The 17618-nt window shown below is 38.2% G+C and overlaps 1 protein-coding gene across 2 annotated transcripts; it reads left to right on the top strand.

The window, feature by feature from the left end:
• The first annotated feature begins 11055 nt into the window (after positions 1 to 11055).
• On the top strand, positions 11056 to 13149 carry LOC121974912 (pentatricopeptide repeat-containing protein At5g50990-like). 2 transcript variants are annotated; one of them, XM_042526193.1, is made up of 2 exons: positions 11056 to 12805; positions 12899 to 13149. In XM_042526193.1, exons 1-2 carry the CDS (start codon positions 11121 to 11123, stop codon positions 12951 to 12953), a joined length of 1740 nt encoding a protein of 579 aa, XP_042382127.1. In that variant the 5' UTR covers positions 11056 to 11120; the 3' UTR covers positions 12954 to 13149. The 2 variants fall into 2 exon arrangements, with proteins under 2 accessions (XP_042382127.1, XP_042382128.1); XM_042526194.1 differs by having other exon boundaries at positions 11056 to 13149.
• Positions 13150 to 17618: the final 4469 nt, after the last annotated feature.

Here is a 17618-nt window from a genome sequence, read left to right as displayed (position 1 = left end):
TTAATGTAAAACTTTTGTGGATTTGCTAATTTTCTATTTCAATGATTTTGTCCTATTTTGTATCTCTTTGATCTTGTGTGGAATATTGTGATTTAGACCTAATGCCCATTCTTGATTGAATGTTTGAATACCTTGTGGATCTTGTAGAGATTATTTCTCATTCGATTTTCTGAAGGGCGTTCGTGACAGGAACAAGCCCGTGTAAAGATGTTTAAAAGATGGTCTTGAGGGTGAAATAGAATGTGTTCATATCTTATATCTTGATGCGGTTGAGGAGTGATGAATTCTTATGTTGATTATCCGAGGGACGCACGTGAAAGGCAAGCCCGTGTAAGGACAACATAGATTCATTTCTAATTGATCACATTTAGGTATAGATTTCAGTCCTAGGTCGGTTGTCTATTGCAAGAGGGAACCGGCAACCTCCTACAAATGATGGACAATTGAGGAATAAGATTTGGTAGATCATTTATATTGAATAATCTTACAAAGAAATCGAAAATCCTAGAACATACCTTTATCATAGCTCTTATTCTTGTTTCTTATTCTTTAGTTTCTATGTTTTACTTTGCATAGTTATACTTTGCTTTTGTCAATCCATTGATTTGTTGTTTAGCTAATTCGCGTTGAGATATCTTTAGTGCTTATACCAGTCCCTGTGGATACGATATCTTTTATTATTACTTACAACATTTCCGTATACTTGCGGAACGTCAACAAGTTTTTGGCGCCGTTGCCGATGACTGCGCTATAACATTAGAGATTATCAATTGAGTTAGACTAAGCATAACTTTGCTTTTCTTTTCATTTGCATAGTTGAAACTAATCTTTAGAATTATGTTTTTCTTGTATATCTTTTTACTTATTGTAAATTCTTTTTGTTGTAATTCTAACTCTGCATTTTTTATTTCTAACTTGTCTAATTTTTCTCTGTTTTTCTTTTTGATTTAGTTACTTTATTTCTTTTTCTTTTGAGCATATATACCTTGCAATCTTGTTCTTGTGCATGCGAAGAGCTAACTTTGCAGGAGAACTTCTTCCTTTAGATCCAGAAATAGACAGAGCCTTTCATAGAAGAAAAATTCTGCAAAGACAATAAACAAAAAAAGGACATTCTAGCATGGCCAATAGACCACTAAAAGATTATGCAACACCTTATGCTAGGGGTTTTCGATCTAGTATTTCAAGACCTTCAGTCAAAGCAAACAATTTTGAGACCAAACCGGCTATTATTTCTATGGTGCAGCAAAATCAGTTTGGTGGAGGATCGCATGAGGACCCAAACCAACATTTGGAGGTCTTCTATGAGATATGCGGCACAATGAAGATGAATGGTGTTCCTTCTAAAGCAGTGAGACTATTGCTATTGGGTTTTCTCTAAGAGATAGAGCTAAGCAATGGTTGAATTCTTTAGCTCCAAATAGCATCACCACATGGGAGCAATGTGAGCAACAATTTCTTGATAAATTTTATCCGCCCAGTAAGATGGCTCATATGAGGAATCTCATTGCAAGTTTCAAACAAGTTGACTCAGAATCTTTATTTGAAGCTTGGGATAGATATAACAATATGCTCAGACAATGCCCACATCATGGCTTGAAAAAATGGTTAGTGTTGCACACATTCTATAATGGCATCAATTATCATACCAAAGTGTCCCTTGATTCAGTTTTTGGAGGGGCACTCATGAACAAAAGTTTAGATGAAGCTGAGGAGATAATTGAAAGTGTAGCACAAAATCATCATCAATGGGCAAATCAGAGAAGTGGTGGCTATTCTTGTGTAAACCCAACTAAAGCATCAGGGAAATTTGATGTAGATGCAGTAACCCTAATGTCTGCAAAATTGGATGCTCTCACAAAGAAGCTGGAAAGTTTAGGGACTAGTTCAAATATGGTCAATGCCATTGTAACTACTTGTGAAGTATGTGGAAGTTCTGATCATTCTAGTGACTGATGTCCTTTGGGAGTTATTTCTACACAAATCAATCAATTAGAGCAATGTGATGCAATCATGGGTTTCAACCAAAGGCAGAACAACCCATACTTAAATACATACAACCTTGGGTGGAAAAGTCATCCTAATCTTTCTTATAGAAATAATCAAGAGCAAGAACCACCTATGGGGGCAAGACCTAATTTTCAATCTGGACAGCAAAATTTTCAGCTACAACAACAATCTTCTCAAGGTTATCAGTTTTCTAAAATTGAAAAGATGCTTGAGGAAATTATCTCTAATCAAAACGAAATGAAGCAAGACCTTTTGAAATTGACTCAAAGAATGGATAATTCTGAAAGCATCAAAAGATCCAAGATAGCCAAATTGCCCAGCTAGCCTCATCATCTTCAAGAGCACCAGGGCAATTTCCTGGAAAACTTGATGTAAATTCAATAGAGCATTGCAATCGCATTGAACTTAGGAGCGAATGGACCTTGGGAGATTCTCAAATGACTGCTCCAAAAGGGATGAAAGCTGAAGAAGAGCTCTCTCCTCCAGCACTTGAACCAAATCAGATTTAAGAAAATGAGGAGAGTACCATTAATGTTGAAGAGACTCTTCCACTTTACCCACAAGGTCAAGTAGTCCCTTTTCCTCAAAGACTTGTGATGCTAAAGAAGGATGAAGAGTTTGGAAAATTCTTGGAGAAAGCCAAAGAAATATGTGTTGAAGTACCTCTTATTGATGCAATATTACAAATGCCCAAGTTTACCAAATTCTTGAAGGACATCAAGTCTAGCAAAAGAAGAAGAGGAGACATAGATACCATAGCACTCACAGAGGAATGTAGTGCTCTTTTTGAGAAGAACACTTCCCCAAAATTGAAGGATCCAGGAAGCTTTTATATTCCTTGCAACATAGGAGCTGAATTCATTGAGAAAACTTTTTGTGATTTGGGGGCAAGTGTTAGCCTCATTCCTTATTCCATATGTAATAAATTAGGTCTCAAAAACTTTAAACTTGCTACTATGGCACTGCAACTAGCTGATCATTCCTATAGGTACCCTATGGGTATTGTTGAAGACATGCCAGTAAAGGTAGGTGGGAGCATAATTCCCACAGATTTTGTTATGTTAGACATGGAGGAGGATCCAAAAATTCCTATCATATTAGGAAGATCATTCCTTGCTACAGCTGGAGCTATTATAGATGTTAAAAACCATAAGCTATCTTTGGTAATTGGTAAGAAAAGGTTGGAGTATAATTTATCTAATGCCTCTAACCATGTCTCTTCTCTTTTAAATGCTTGTAACAGGGCAAGCATTTACAAACTTGAGGAATGAAATTTCCATCCTCATGGGAGGCTACCAAATGAAGAGAACAATGTGATGGAAGATGTTGGGAGAAGACCTCCCAACAAAAATGAAAAATATGTCTGCCCTCCAAGGGCGAGAAAAAGAGAAGAATGATTAGATTGGTTGAGCTAAAGACCTTAAACAAACACTTCTTGGGAGGCAACCCAAGGGTTCTTTTAGTTAGTACATTTTATGTTTCTATTTTTCATTAGAAGTGTTTTTACTTTGTTTTCACTTTGATTTCAGGTTGAAACTTTACTTCCATGAGCTGGCCATGACTTCTTCATGGGCATGGAAGTGTTGGAGAAGCAAGGAAGGAGAAAAATCATCATTTGGAGCAAAACAGAGCTTGGTCGTGTGTCATACACGGCCAAGTATATGCTACAGATAAGGGGGGTGCTAGGGCCGTGTCTTTAAGACACGGCCGTGTGAGGCATCCCGAGAAGAAAAAGTTCTCGGTCGTGTCCCAGACACGGCCGTGTGAAGATTCAGGAGCTAAAATTGCACTGGTCGTGCCATTTAGCATGGTCGTGCAAGGCTTCCCGAGAAGAGGAAGGACGAGGTCGTGTCCCAGACACGGTCGTGCGAGCTGAACCGACAAGGAGATGATTATGGTTATGCCAATTGGCACGGCCGTGTGATTCCACCAGATAAGGAGAGGGGAGAGGCCGTGTAGATCTACACAACCCATGTGGAGTAGAGCTATTCAAGTCGTGTCCCCTTTACACGGCCGGATCCAAGTCGTGTCCACCATACACCCCCTCACCTAAACACCTTCTTCTCTCCCAAATTCCTCTCTTCTTCAATCTTTCTCCCAAATCTTCTCAGATCTAGATCTCAAATTCTTTCTTCTTCACAAATTTTATCAAGATCTAGATTCTTCTCCTCTCTTGCATCTAAGATCTCCAACTCCTTTACCTTAAGACCTTGTTCTTCAAGATCTATTTCTTCAAGATCCAACGTCCCCAGCCATAAATAGAACCCTTCTCCACTTAAACTTGAAAATATGTCCAACATTTTGAAGAGATTACGCAAGGGAAGCGGTGGATCTAGTGGAGAGAAGGAGCCAACACAGGACAAAGGAAAACAACCAATGAAGGGCAAAGGAAAGAGGACCGCACGTGACGAAGGTAATGACAATGAATTCAATATCATTTTTAGAAATGAAGATCATAAGACTAGATTTGCAATTCTTGTCAATAGAAAGATTGTGTGTACAAGATATATGGACCCAACTATTTTAGACATGTTAGGGATTAGAGAAGATGTAGATTGGATGATTGGGTTTTTAGATTGGAGCGACATTATGTACACACATCTACCTACGTATCCTCGCATTGTTCTGGAATTTTTGAGTTCATTAGACGTCCACTTTGCCAATGAAGATGATTATGTTGGTAAAATTATTTTTAGACTTATGAATAAAGAGTTTCAATGGATGTTTAGTGATTTTAATAATTATTATGGATTGTCTACCGGTAACTCTCGTAGGTTTGATTCTAGGTTTAATTGGAATCATTTTTGGAGTTCGATCACTGGATTAGAACAACCTTATAAGCCCTCTAGAGCTAAGGCTTCTCACATGCAAAACTCTGTTTTTAGATACTTACATCGAGTTATAAGTAAGACTATTTTTTGTAGAGGGAAAAGTGATGGAGTCATCAAGAAAGTAGAGCTTTATGCTTTGTGGGCTATGTTGCATAAGGTTGATTTTGATTCTGGTTTTTATTTTTTACAAACCTTAGTGAGAGCTGGGAGGGCATCCTCGGGGTCAGTTGTTTTTGGGGGTTTGATTACTCAAATAGCTATTAATTTGGAGCTTAATTTAGATGGGTTGGAAGTCATTCATGGCAATGACATAATAAACATTGATGCATGTCTTGCTATGAAAATAATCTATCGGGATGAGAATGATTTTGCATTTCTTGGGATGAGAATGGTTTTGCATTTCCTAGGACGAATGGTTTTCCTTTACCTCTTCCTTGTCCCGAACGAACTTCTATTCGCAACCCTGCTAATTGGGTAATTACTGATCTAGACCTTGAGAACGTCCCTTCTATATCCGGAGATACAGAGCCACACCTTGAGCCCTCGTCATCTGAACACCTGCAGCCTTCCGGACATTCGGATCCTGCTAGGCATTCTTTTGCCTATAGTATGGGTTCCTCCAGATTTGACTTTTCAGATTTTTGTGCATATCTAGAATCACTTCATGAGAAGCAAAATGCCCAACGAACAATGTTGGAGGGTCGTTTCTCTTTATCAGATGATTAGTTTAGGGAAGTACGAAATCATTTTCAGTTTACGAGGAACTTTCAATGTTAAATGGCTAAATTTGTACAGGATTATGATATTGATCAAGCACGAATGAGGGAATTCATGCAGGGCATGAGTGTCACTAGTCAACAAATTGATGCTCTGTATGAATATCATAGATTCCTGGGTGAAACTCCTGGTTTTCCTAGTTTTCCCATTGGGGCACGACGTAAGCCTCCTTTCCCTCATCCACCACCTTCTCCACTCATCGGGACGATGAAAAATTTAAGTCTAGGGGGGTGGTTTGCAAACCTGAAATTTGCATTTTTTTTGTTTTGTTCTGCATTTTATTTGTTTTGCATTTGTTCTTGTCTTGCTTTGATTGTTTGTTTTTGATAGTCACTTGACTATCTTTTGAAAAACCTTATGGCATACATCTTGAGAATATCAAACTTCACTTATATGTTTTCTTGTCTTCAAGTGAAAATGTTAGCACGCTCATTATCTAGATTTATTATGTTGCAAATGATGCTAGTAGTATGCTTAGTGTATCTCTTTTCTCTATCTTGGGTAGCATGATATAAGCTAAGTATCATATGGAGATAGGTTTTAGTTTTGGCTTGACCTTAAGGATCTTACATTCACTTCACTATACTTGAGCTTGGATTGTTGATATCATTGAAATAGTCATGGTTCATATTGTTTGTTTAGTACTTGGTTTCCATGGTGATTTTTCAAACTTCATTTTGGTTACTGGATGAGACTCAAATCATGTAAGTTTATTTGAAAAAATCAAAATATTCCAACATTTGTGCTAAAAGTACATTTGTGAATAAGATTTGCACAATGCAAATACTTATAAAAAAATAAAAAAAATGAATAAGGGATATAAAAAACAGTTGTCGTGAGTGGAATCTAGCAAGTCACCCCCTTTGAGACCGAGTTAGGTTACTGGGAAAATGACTGCTTAGCTTCTCTTGAGATTGAGCACGCCTTTGAGACCTTGGGTTGATTGAGAAATATGAACCAAGTGTGTGGCATGTAAGTGTCTATCACCGGTTACGTGTCTATCACCGGAAACATTAGGAACTCAAATTTGATGACAACTTGACTAGGACAAAGATTGAAACTTGAAGGGTTTTGAGTTACTTAATGCACCGTGCACAAGATACTTATGCTTGAGCCATTCTTGACTTATTTTCATGATCATGCTTGTTAATGAAACTTTTTAATAGAGTTAGGAAAATGCATTAGGGATATGAGTGCATTGTAGAACATATGAATTTAGATTGCAGCATTTTGCTTGAGGGCAAGCAAAGGTTTAAGTCTGGGGGTGTGATGTGCGTAGATTGTATACTCTTATTTAGCATGTTTTGACAAACATTTACATACTTTGCACGTACTTTATCTATGCATTTTCGTACTTCCAGCTTTGCTTTTAGCATATTTACTCTTTTTGTTTGGAGATCTGCTTTTGTGTATTTTTTGTACACAGGAGTCGATTATGGAGAAGAAATGATGTCCGAGGCAAAAATTACAAAGGAGGAAGGCACCATCCTTGAGTGCCACACGGCCTTGCCATGGGGGGTTGCCCAGGCCGTGTGAGGATCACTACCCGTGTGGTTGCAGCAGGAAGGGGACTGGTCATGGCCGTGTGATCTTTACACGATCGTGCCAAGTTGTGAAGCCAATAGAGCCAAGTCGTGTACACCACACGGCCTTGCAAGCACTCCAGAGATGAAGCAGTGCATGACCGTGTAGACACACACGGTCGTACAACATTTCCAGAGGCCAAAAATACCCTGGCCGTGTGCACCACACGGCCGTGCAGGAGCTCCAGAGCCAGAGGCAGTGCATGTTATATAGATCTACACGGTCGTACAAGGGGAGCAATGGCAGAATAGGCCATGGTCGTGTCTCACACACGGCCGTGTGAGACAGGCAGAGAAGGGAGTAGCACAGGCCTTGTGAGCTTCACACGGCCATGTCTCGGGGTTGTGTGGCGCCCAAACCCCTCCTCTATATAAAGCCTTCTTCAAGATTTGAAAGGGGATCTTCTCCCCTTTGGGGGAAATCAAGATTTGGGCGTTCCTCCAACTTCTTGGAGGGATTTTCCGGTGATTCGAGGGAAGATCTTCAACCTTTCGACTCCGGGAGCAAGGATTGAATCCGAAGACCGTTCTTCATCGTAGATAAACCTTTCTTCCCTTTCTTTCTTGGATTTGGGGATCAAGATGCTTGTAATCTTCTTATTTTCGGATTTCTTTCCTCGTTCTATGGATTAGATCTCTTATTCTAGGATGGAGGGAGTATTTGTAATGAAAATTTGATGTAAAACTCTTGTGGATTTGTCAATTTCCTATTTCAATGATTTTGTCCTGTTTTGTATCTCTTTGATCTTGTGTGGAATGTTGTGATTTAGACCTAATGCCCATTCTTGATTGAATGTTTGAATACCTTGTGGATCTTGTAGAGATTATTTCTCATTCGATTTTTCGAGGGACGTTCGTGACAGGAACAAGCCCGTGTAAGGACGTTTGAGAGATGGTCTTGAGGGTGAAATAGGGTTATTCAAGGGGATATGATAGATTATATGTGTTCATATCTTATATCTTGATGCGGTTGAGGAGTGATGAATTCTTATGTTGATTATCCGAGGGACGCACGTGACAGGCAAGACCATGTAAGGACAACATAGATTCATTCCTAATTAATCACATTTAGGTATAGATTTCAGTCCTAGGCCGGTTGTCTATTGCAAGAGGGAACCGGCAACCTCCTACAAATGATGAACAATTGAGGAATAAGATTTGGTAGATCATTTACATTGAATAATCTTACAAAGAAACCGAAACTCCTAGAACATACCTTTATCATAGCTCTTATTCTTGTTTGTTGTTGGACCTCGTGGTGTTTTGATGTGATCAACCAAGTTAGTTAGGTCCTGCTTTGTGTTTGATCCCTGTGTCTAAGTGTGTAGGAGCTTAGGAGCGTAGGAAGTCAAGCGGAAGATGCAGCTAGCGAGAAGGACGGCATGGGAAGAGAGCTGACGGCCTCGGTGCGTCCGAAGGACAAGAAAGCTACGGAATAGTACACTGGTGGGCGAGAAGAACTTGCGCGGCGTTCGAGGGACGTTAAGCCGGAGAGGAAGGATGCTCGAGGAGAAGGTCGGAAATTGGGTTCGGGTGAGCCCTATTTCGGTTGGTCGCAATCACCCAAACAAACGGAGCCTCGGAAGTCAAAGTAAAGAAAAAACGGAGCTGTGAAGACTACTCGAGGCGCCTTCAACCAATGTTGAAGGCGCCTCAAGCTGAGGTGCCTCAAGCCTCAGTCTGAGGCGCCTCAGACCTTCTTTGAGGCGCCTTCAGCCTGGTCAAATGTGATCGTTCGCAGCGGATAGAGTTCTATCCGTACACCGAGTTGGAGGCGCCTTGAACCTTATTGGAGGTGCCTTGGACCCTCGGGATAGACTTTCCAGGAGCTATATAAAGGCCCCTAGAGCTAGGAAATAAAAAACAACTCAAGCAATCAACTGTGTAGTCTCTCCTAGCAATAGTTCTAAGCTTCCAAAGTATAAAAGGCTTCTCCGCCTTCAGAAAAGGAGATTTTTCTAGTGCGCGCTTTTCATCGCCCTGGATTAACAACCTTCTTGGTTGTAACCAAGTTAACTCCCGAGTCTCTAGCTTTATTGTTTTAGTTCTTTTATTATTATTGCTATTGCTTTTATTTTGAGTTGAAAAGATCCGAGGAGGGTATACTTTATTTTTTTTCAGAAGCAATTCACCCCCCTCTTGCCGGCCTCCGCTGCACCTACATTGTTTCTTATTCTTTAGTTTCTATGTTTTACTTTGCATAGTTGTACTTTGCTTTTGTCAATCCATTGATTTGTTGTTTAGCTAATTCGTGTTGAGATATCTTTAGTGCTTATACCAGTCCCTGTGGATAAGACATCTTTTATTATTACTTACGACATTTCCGTACACTTGCGGAACATCAACAACCAGCACCTCAAAGAAACTTATTCTAATGATTTTCTTTCTTGCATGCTGCTCAAAAGACGACTCTATGATGCTGTAATGTTGCTCTAACGACCAAAAGTTCACAACTTCAATTCTTTAGTTGTCAGTGTAATTTCATTTACGACACTTAAATTATTATCTCTTTGTATTTATAATATTTGAATTTATTAGTGGATTATTCAACGAAAGCACTCTCACATACGGATCTTGGATTATGAATTATCACAGACTCCGAATCAAGTAAAAATGATGTGTTAGCTTGGTTTTTGTGTTCTCCATTTACTTTTTTTATTTTCGCTGCGTTTACTCCGATAATTTTTAACGAAAAACGTGAAAACATCACGAGCATTATTCACTCTCTCTAACGCTTTTGATCCAACAATTAGCATTATATTTTATGTTTTTATGTTTGATTGATTTACATTATTAATTAACCTTGTTAAAGGTGCATCAACAGTAAAGAATTGTTGTCCGACGGTGCAATAGTAAAGCATTTTCATAGTTAATCCCTAACTGTGATTTACTGTAAAATTGATTTTATTCAGCAGACAAATAACCTTAGATCATTGATTGTGGAGCAACGAGTCGTTCACATTTTTAAATTTATTCTGGGTAAAAAAAAAATTATGAGATTTACTCCATCATCTCTAGAATTAATTTATTTGAAAAACTAAATACAATAAAAAAAATAAAGAATTTTTATTTTAACTTCCTCCATCCATTCCACAAGGGTGAGCATTCGGTTAATTCGGTCCATAAATTAACCGAATTAACCGAAAATCGATTTAGTATTGGCTAACCGAATCAAATCAAAATTTTACTAAAACTGAATTAATCAAATTAGTTATTTCAATTAACACCGAATTAATTAAATTTATTTAAAATAACAATAAAAAGAATTTATACAAAATTAATATCAAATTAACCGAATAAACCGAATGCTCACCCTATTTCAACTAGCATCTTTTTATTTTTATTTTTTAATAATTGATATTCGATATTTAATTTATGGTCTAGTCTTATAAAAATTCTATTAAAATAAATTAAAAAAATACTCATGACGGATAATTTATCAATTTAATTAACCACTTATTAAAAAAAATAAATCCATTAATTAGCCATGTTTAAATATCTGAAAATTTATTTTTATTTTTTAATAATTGATATTCGATATTTAATTTATGGTCTAGTCTTATAAAAATTCTATTAAAATAAATTAAAAAAATACTCATGACGGATAATTTATCAATTTAATTAACCACTTATTAAAAAAAATAAATCCATTAATTAGCCATGTTTAAATATCTGAAAATTTGAGAAGATATCTCGCTGTATCACTACCAGGGGCGGGCATCCTTTGTCATTCTAGCAATTAGTGTATATTTTAAGTCAATGTGTTTATTTAGTTTAATTATATATTTTTACTACAAAGTAATACTTTGAATATAAAAATAATAATAAATAAAACGTTGGGTGAAGATGACTTCCCGCTACTAGGCCTGTCGCAGGCTGATCCAGTAGTCGACTTTTAGGTTTATGGGACGCTTTGCAAATGTCTAACCCTTTGGCGCTGCCACCAGGCAGTTGTTTGACGAAATGCCTCAACGATCACCGCCGCCTTCCGTTCGTCAACTCCATCATCCGCGCCTTCACGGAGAAGGGAGCTCCTCACAGCGCCATCTCCGTCCTCAAAGCCTTTCTCTCCTTCTCACCCTTCCGCCCCGACCGCTTCACCTTCGTCCTCGCCCTCCAAGCCTGCCTCCGTTCCTCCAACCTCACTGCCGCCGCCCAGCTGCATGCCCGGATTCTCAAAATTGGATTCCAAACCGATGCCTCCGTCGTCCCTCCCCTTTCTCACCTCTACCTCAGGCACCGACACGTCGACGAAGCCCTGCTGCTTCTGGCCGAGGCCTTCGCCGGGTCCATCGATGTCGTCAGTGGCAACCTCCTGATTGCCGAACTCTTCAAGAACCGAGAGTTCGAGAAGGCAAATCGAGTCTTCAAGCAGATGCCGACCAAGGACATAGTTTCCTGGAACTCCATGATCGCCGGGTGCGTCCAGAACTCGCGCCCCAGGGAGGCCCTGAGCTTCTTCGAACGTATGCTCGCTTCCGGATCGGAGCCCGACGGCTTTTCCTTCTCGGCGGCGCTCTCTGCATGCGCTCGCGTCGGCGCCCGCGGTCTCGGCGAAAGACTCCACCGAATGATGCTGGAGAAGAGGATCGACCTAAATTACATTCTTTGCTCGGCCTTAATCGACATGTACGCCAAGTGCGGGAACATCGACGCGGCCAGAGCAGTGTTCAACGGCGTCTGCAGAGACAGTATTTCAATCTGGAATTCGATGATCACCGGCTTAGCAATTCACGGGCTCGGATCTAACGTGCTGGAGTTGTTCTCCCGGATGCAGACCGAGGGGCTGGCACCAGATGCAGTCACGTTTCTCTCAGTTCTGACAGCGTGCAGCCATGCGGGTATGGTCGAAGAGGCTCGCCGTCATTTTAGAAACATGAACGAGGTGCACGGAATTGAGCCAAGAATGCAACATTATGGAGCGATGGTGGACGCATTGGCTCGAGCAGGCCTCCTAGACCAAGCCTACGAGACTATAAGGGGAATGCCGATGGAGCCTGACAGCGTAACATGGAGGATACTTCTAAGTGCTTGCAGGAGGCATCACAGGGCGGACTTGGGTGAGATAGCAATCAGTCACATGGTGAATCATGGCAGTGGAGACTACGTAATGATGTGGAGAATCTATTCAGCGAAGGGAAAATGGACTGACGCAGCTGGAGTTTGGGACTCCATGAAGGAGAACAAAGTCCGGAAGAAACGAGGAATGAGTTGGGTGGAAGTGGGGGGAGATGTGCACCAGTTCAAGGCTGGTGACCGGCTGCACACCGAGGCGAAGGATATCTACAGAGTGTTGTATGGCTTGACCCAAAGAGTAAAACTGGAAGGATTCCGCCCTATGACCGAGCTTGTGTCCATGGATGTTTTGGAGGAGGAAAGGGAGGAGAACCTCAACTTGCACAGTGAGAAGCTAGCCATTGCTTATTGTTTCCTGAAAACTGGGCCTGACACAGAGATCAGGGTGTCAAAGAACCTTCAGACATGTGAGGACTGTCATGAATGGATTAAGATTGTATCAAAGGTGCTTCATAGGGTGATTTTAGTTAGAGATAGGATCCGTTTTCACCGGTTTGAGAAAGGTACTTGTTCATGTAATGACTACTGGTAAGCTTCCAATTCAAATCACTGATTCGAATTTGATCAAGCTGCTTAATCTCTTTGATCGGCTGCATGTGTTTGTTTCTGACCTGACTGTAGTTCCTTAGTGAGATGGATTTTCTACTTCTCTCACACTTCAGAGATCTATTCTTAACGAAGACCTTTTTCAAATTGCTGCAAAGAATTGAATTTCCTAGTGATAGTAGCTGCAACAAAACTGAAGAGGATGGAGAGCCAACCAAAATCAACTCCTCAAGGTTGATTCATTGGGAAATCAGATAAATTATGTTCGGGTTTTATTCATCTCTTCAGTTTAAAAATATTACATTGGAATTATGTTCTGGACAAATTACTGATCGGTAAACAAAAATTCCTTAATTTCATAGGCATCTCTCATAATATTTCTATAGCTCAATGTAAGTTTCTTTTCTGTTTAGAAATAGTAGTTCATAGCCGTACTAGAGCAAGAGAAACCATTGATCTCAGCAACATGAGGAGGATACAATAAGATACCAATTTGCTAGAATAATTTTGTTCACATGCTCTTTATTAGCATATGGATATAAATGCATGACTAGTTACACAACTTTTAATTGTTTTACAAATGATTCCTTTTCTCAACTCCCTATTAGAATTATATTACCCAACTGACTCTACAAGCATGCCATTTCGTAAACACCCAAAATCGTATAGGATACCATATCAAAACATTACCAACACATTACAGAAAATCTTATTCTGCAGCTCTTAGTCATTACTCTGGCCTTGATGTGAGTAATTGTGGAAGTCTTTTTCCTTTTTTTTGTAAATGTGATATTTTCATTAGTCATTACTTTGCTTTGAGAATGTGTTGTATGCTAAATTTCGAAGCTCTGCAAAGTTAAAGCACTAGTATAATATCCAACGAAAAACAATCTAAGCAACAAAAAGTCTTCATAGGGTTTTTGTTTGTATGTGCTTACTAAGAAGCAAAATTTTGAAGGAGTTCTGATGGAAGGATGCGAGCTGTTATTTTACATATTATTATAGTCCAGAGACTCAATGGAGGGAAAAAGCTACCTAATTCATTCATTTCAAAACTTATAATATAAGAAGAAGTCATATTAAGATATTCCATTAGGTTGAAAGATTCATGTTCCATTGGATTTATGCAACAGTTCAAATGGCTTACTGACAACAAAACCAACTACCCCTTATATCTTCCATGTACTTGAGTTAAACATCTAATGCTCCAAAACATGAACTTTGAGTCATTCCCCCATTTTCTTGATGATCGCAAGCATAGCTTTGTCCAAAAAAGTCGCAGACCTAGATTCATGCCCATCTTGCATACTCATCCATTCCAGATAACATAAAATTTATCTGTGATGGAATATATTGTGTAAATTAAATAATAAGTATTCAAAGTTGCGCACAAGCCTCATTTCAAATGAATCCTTTGTTAGAATATTTGATTTTTAGCAGGCTAATTTGAAGCCTGGTCTCTTCTACGATTGGATGTAGTAATATTGCATCAACAATTATACATTAGGCATGTATTAAACCATATAGCCCATTTGTTTAAATATAGATGAGGATATAATAAGGGATTGAACCAATGACATAGGAATATTCATATAGCCTATTTGTTTAAAGACTTGGTTGTTGTAGCCTATTTGTTTGCCACTTACAAAGGTCCTCCTATCATTAGCCTGATCTACTACAATTTCATTATAGAGGTTACTAAAAATTTACTTCCACTTGCTATGGTGAAACTAGTGAGAACAGAAACCGGTGAAACTTGTCCTCATATCTAGTTTAGAGATTCAGCAGTTGCTATATGACCAAACCATGGTCACTACAAAGACATAAATTCGAAGTTCATGGTTCCTGAAGAATTGAGATTTAATTGTCCATTTACACTTTATGTATGTGTGTGCTTATATCAGATTTGCAATAGATGAATTATTTGATTACCTTCTGTATATCATTGCATTCCTTTGCATCTCTTTGGATATATTCTTGAAAATATTATGCTATTTCTATCCTGTTCAAATAAGACTCCATCTTACCTTTTCAATTGGAGAACTTGGTCCCATCAAAGAAGAGTGGTCAGGCTGTGCAACGTTCCTCTTTCCTCTTACATTGTCATCTCTTGTTGTTGCTCCTTTTGCAATTAGTACTCTAAGAGTGGTTAAACTCTAATACTAGGATCGTCGAAGACACTAGAAGGGGAGAGTCAATTGCTCATTTGCGTTGCTCAATTTTATTTTTTTACATGAAAAGATCATTTACTTATGACCTTTTAATTTCTTTCTGTGTAAACCTTCTCTTAAATTTTTCTTGTTTTTTTTATGTATAACAAAGGAGGAGAATATGCAAAATTAAATTAGACCCTCCTTAATATGGATATGAAGTGAATTGAATTTTATGTAAACAAGTTATCAAATATCAGAAAATTTCATAAACCTCTAAAAAAAATTAAATTTTTTAAATTTTATAGAAATATTTGTTTAACCCATTTCTACTTAAAAAATGGATTTTACTTAAAAATCATTCCAATTCCCAAGTTGAACAACACTATCTAAATTGGTTTAAAGAACCTTGATCTTAAGTTATTAGTTTTGGTTGCTTTTCCTTGTGTCCGTCAAGTTCAAATTGACATGTGTTGACTTCATCAATTTATTTGGCATTTTACACAATTTAAGTCCCATTTCATGCCTCTTGAACATATATCCATGCTCTTTGCATGAAATTTAAACTAACTCCCTAGGATAAGCTCACTATTCAAACTCATGTGCCAATTTTCTTTGATTATGATATCTAAATATATTGGCACTCTCTAAAACCTTTCTAGTAACCCAAGCATCACTTCTTTGGGATCATCCTTACTTGACTCATGAGTCATGAAGCTCTCCCAAGATCTTTCATCTGTAGTCATCTTTCTAAGTCAACATGCCTTCTTGGCATTGCTCCCTCCTAGATGGCTCCTCCTTACCATAATCAAATGTCATCCCGACATAAAATGGTACCTTGGCCTTAGATGATGAGGATGGGTATCCTAGTCTTTGCCTTTCTAGCTTCCCCTTAGTGGGGCCATTACTGAATTGTTCAAGGTTTTTTCCAAGTCTTAAAGCTTAGGGGGGCCATTACTGAATTGTTCAAGGTTTTTTCCAAGTCTTAAAGCTTTGCATTCGAAGTTTAGTTTTCCAATTCTAATTTTCTACTCCTAAAATTTTTCATATCTCCCTTGGGCATTCCTCTTTCTAGGCATATGAGGTGGTTTTTTTTTTCTATTTTTCTCTCCCTAAATAAAGTAGTCGTATCATGAGGTGTTCTCCTAGATATCTAAATGTATAATTTTACATAGATAAACAGCTATAAGTGTTACTCCTATGCATGGAGGAAACAACTCTTGAATTTAAATTTAAATTAGGGATTACCTTCCTTTTTATTTTAGAAGTTCTCCTGTGACATGATCCTCCCTATATCCCTTGGATCACCTCCCATTTGGATATTGATTATTGTAATGTCTATCTTATTGCATGCAAAGTATACAACATAGTCCTTCACCATCCGTACAATGGGTTCAACTTCCTTAAGTTTGTCCTTGATTCCATCTTTTGGTGTCACTTTGACCTTCTTATTTTTCAAAGTAAGATATGTACTCTTGTAGTGTTCTTTCTCCCCACATTCAAAACATACAAATGACTTATTTTTAGAAATTGGAATTTATACACCTTCTTTGTGTTGGCGCCTCAATGCTTGGAGTGACATTTTCTTCTTCATCAATCACTAGAAGGAGATGAGGTGGGTGACTCATTTTTATTGGCTCCAAATGTTGAGACTTCTTATATTTCTAGTGTTAAAGACCTCTCCTCTCTTGAAGTGGATGTTTCTTCAGTTTCTATCTTGGATGAATAAATTGATACTTTCTTAGCCTCCACCTTGGATGTTGAGTCTCTCACAATCTCAAAGTTTTTTTTTATTCTTGGACCAATGAGCCTTCCTTCTTGGTTTCTTTCTTTGTTGTGCTAATGATGGGATCTCATGAATTTTGATTAACTTCATCCATAAGTCATGAGTGTCATTGTATTCACCTAGTTTGCACAAAACATTTTTAGGTAACAAATTAACCAAAATCTTAGTGACCTTATCATATGCCTTGAATCTTTGCACTTGTTCTTTTGTCCACTTATTCTTCTTAAGCAGTCTTCCTTTCTTATCTCTTTCAAACATCTTAGTCATTCAATGTTTATTTAAAAGAATATTTTCATTCTTACCTTCCAATAAACAAATCATACCAATTAAAGGACATTGGAAATCATGTGTCATAATCTAGTTCATCTTTGAACTTCATTTTAATTCTAGCCTTGTGCCCCCTTAGTAGTTAGTTCTCAAAGAGAAACCTACTCTGATATTATTCTTAGCATGATAGATAGTAGCTAGGGGTGTGAATATATGCTTTAGTATTTTATTTACTTTTGTTCTCACCTACAATGAGTTAGAACAGTGGAACAAAAAATAAAAAACTTAAAACATGAACAAATAGAAACACCAATCCCACTGCCTATGATCTTTTAGGCTAATCACTCTTGAAATCCCACTACTTTTCTCCTTCGAAAACGTTTTACAAGTGAAAAAAAATGTTTTACAAATATGTTCAAGTTACAATAACCACAAGAAAATATAAATAAGTAAAAGAATACAATGTAAATGAAAGATTACACAATGAAAACCTTTCTTATTATTGCTTCTTGATCACTTGGATGAGCATTAGGACCTTGGTTAGGTCCTGCTCACAACCCTTGTAGAAGCTTTCACGAAGCACTACTTGAGC

This window comes from Zingiber officinale, chromosome 4B, assembly GCF_018446385.1.
Source record: "Zingiber officinale cultivar Zhangliang chromosome 4B, Zo_v1.1, whole genome shotgun sequence".
Classification (NCBI taxonomy): domain Eukaryota; kingdom Viridiplantae; phylum Streptophyta; class Magnoliopsida; order Zingiberales; family Zingiberaceae; genus Zingiber; species Zingiber officinale.
This window is presented reverse-complemented; position numbering and strand designations above follow the sequence as displayed.

Excerpts from the sequence above, each read along its gene's own strand:
- LOC121974912 (XM_042526193.1), top strand. The coding sequence starts at position 11,121 with ATGTCTAACCCTTTGGCGCTGCCACCAGGCAGTTGTTTGACGAAATGC. Across the intron at positions 12,806-12,898 it reads TGTTCATGTAATGACTACTG|TTCCTTAGTGAGATGGATTT; the intron begins GTAAGCTTCCAA and ends ACCTGACTGTAG.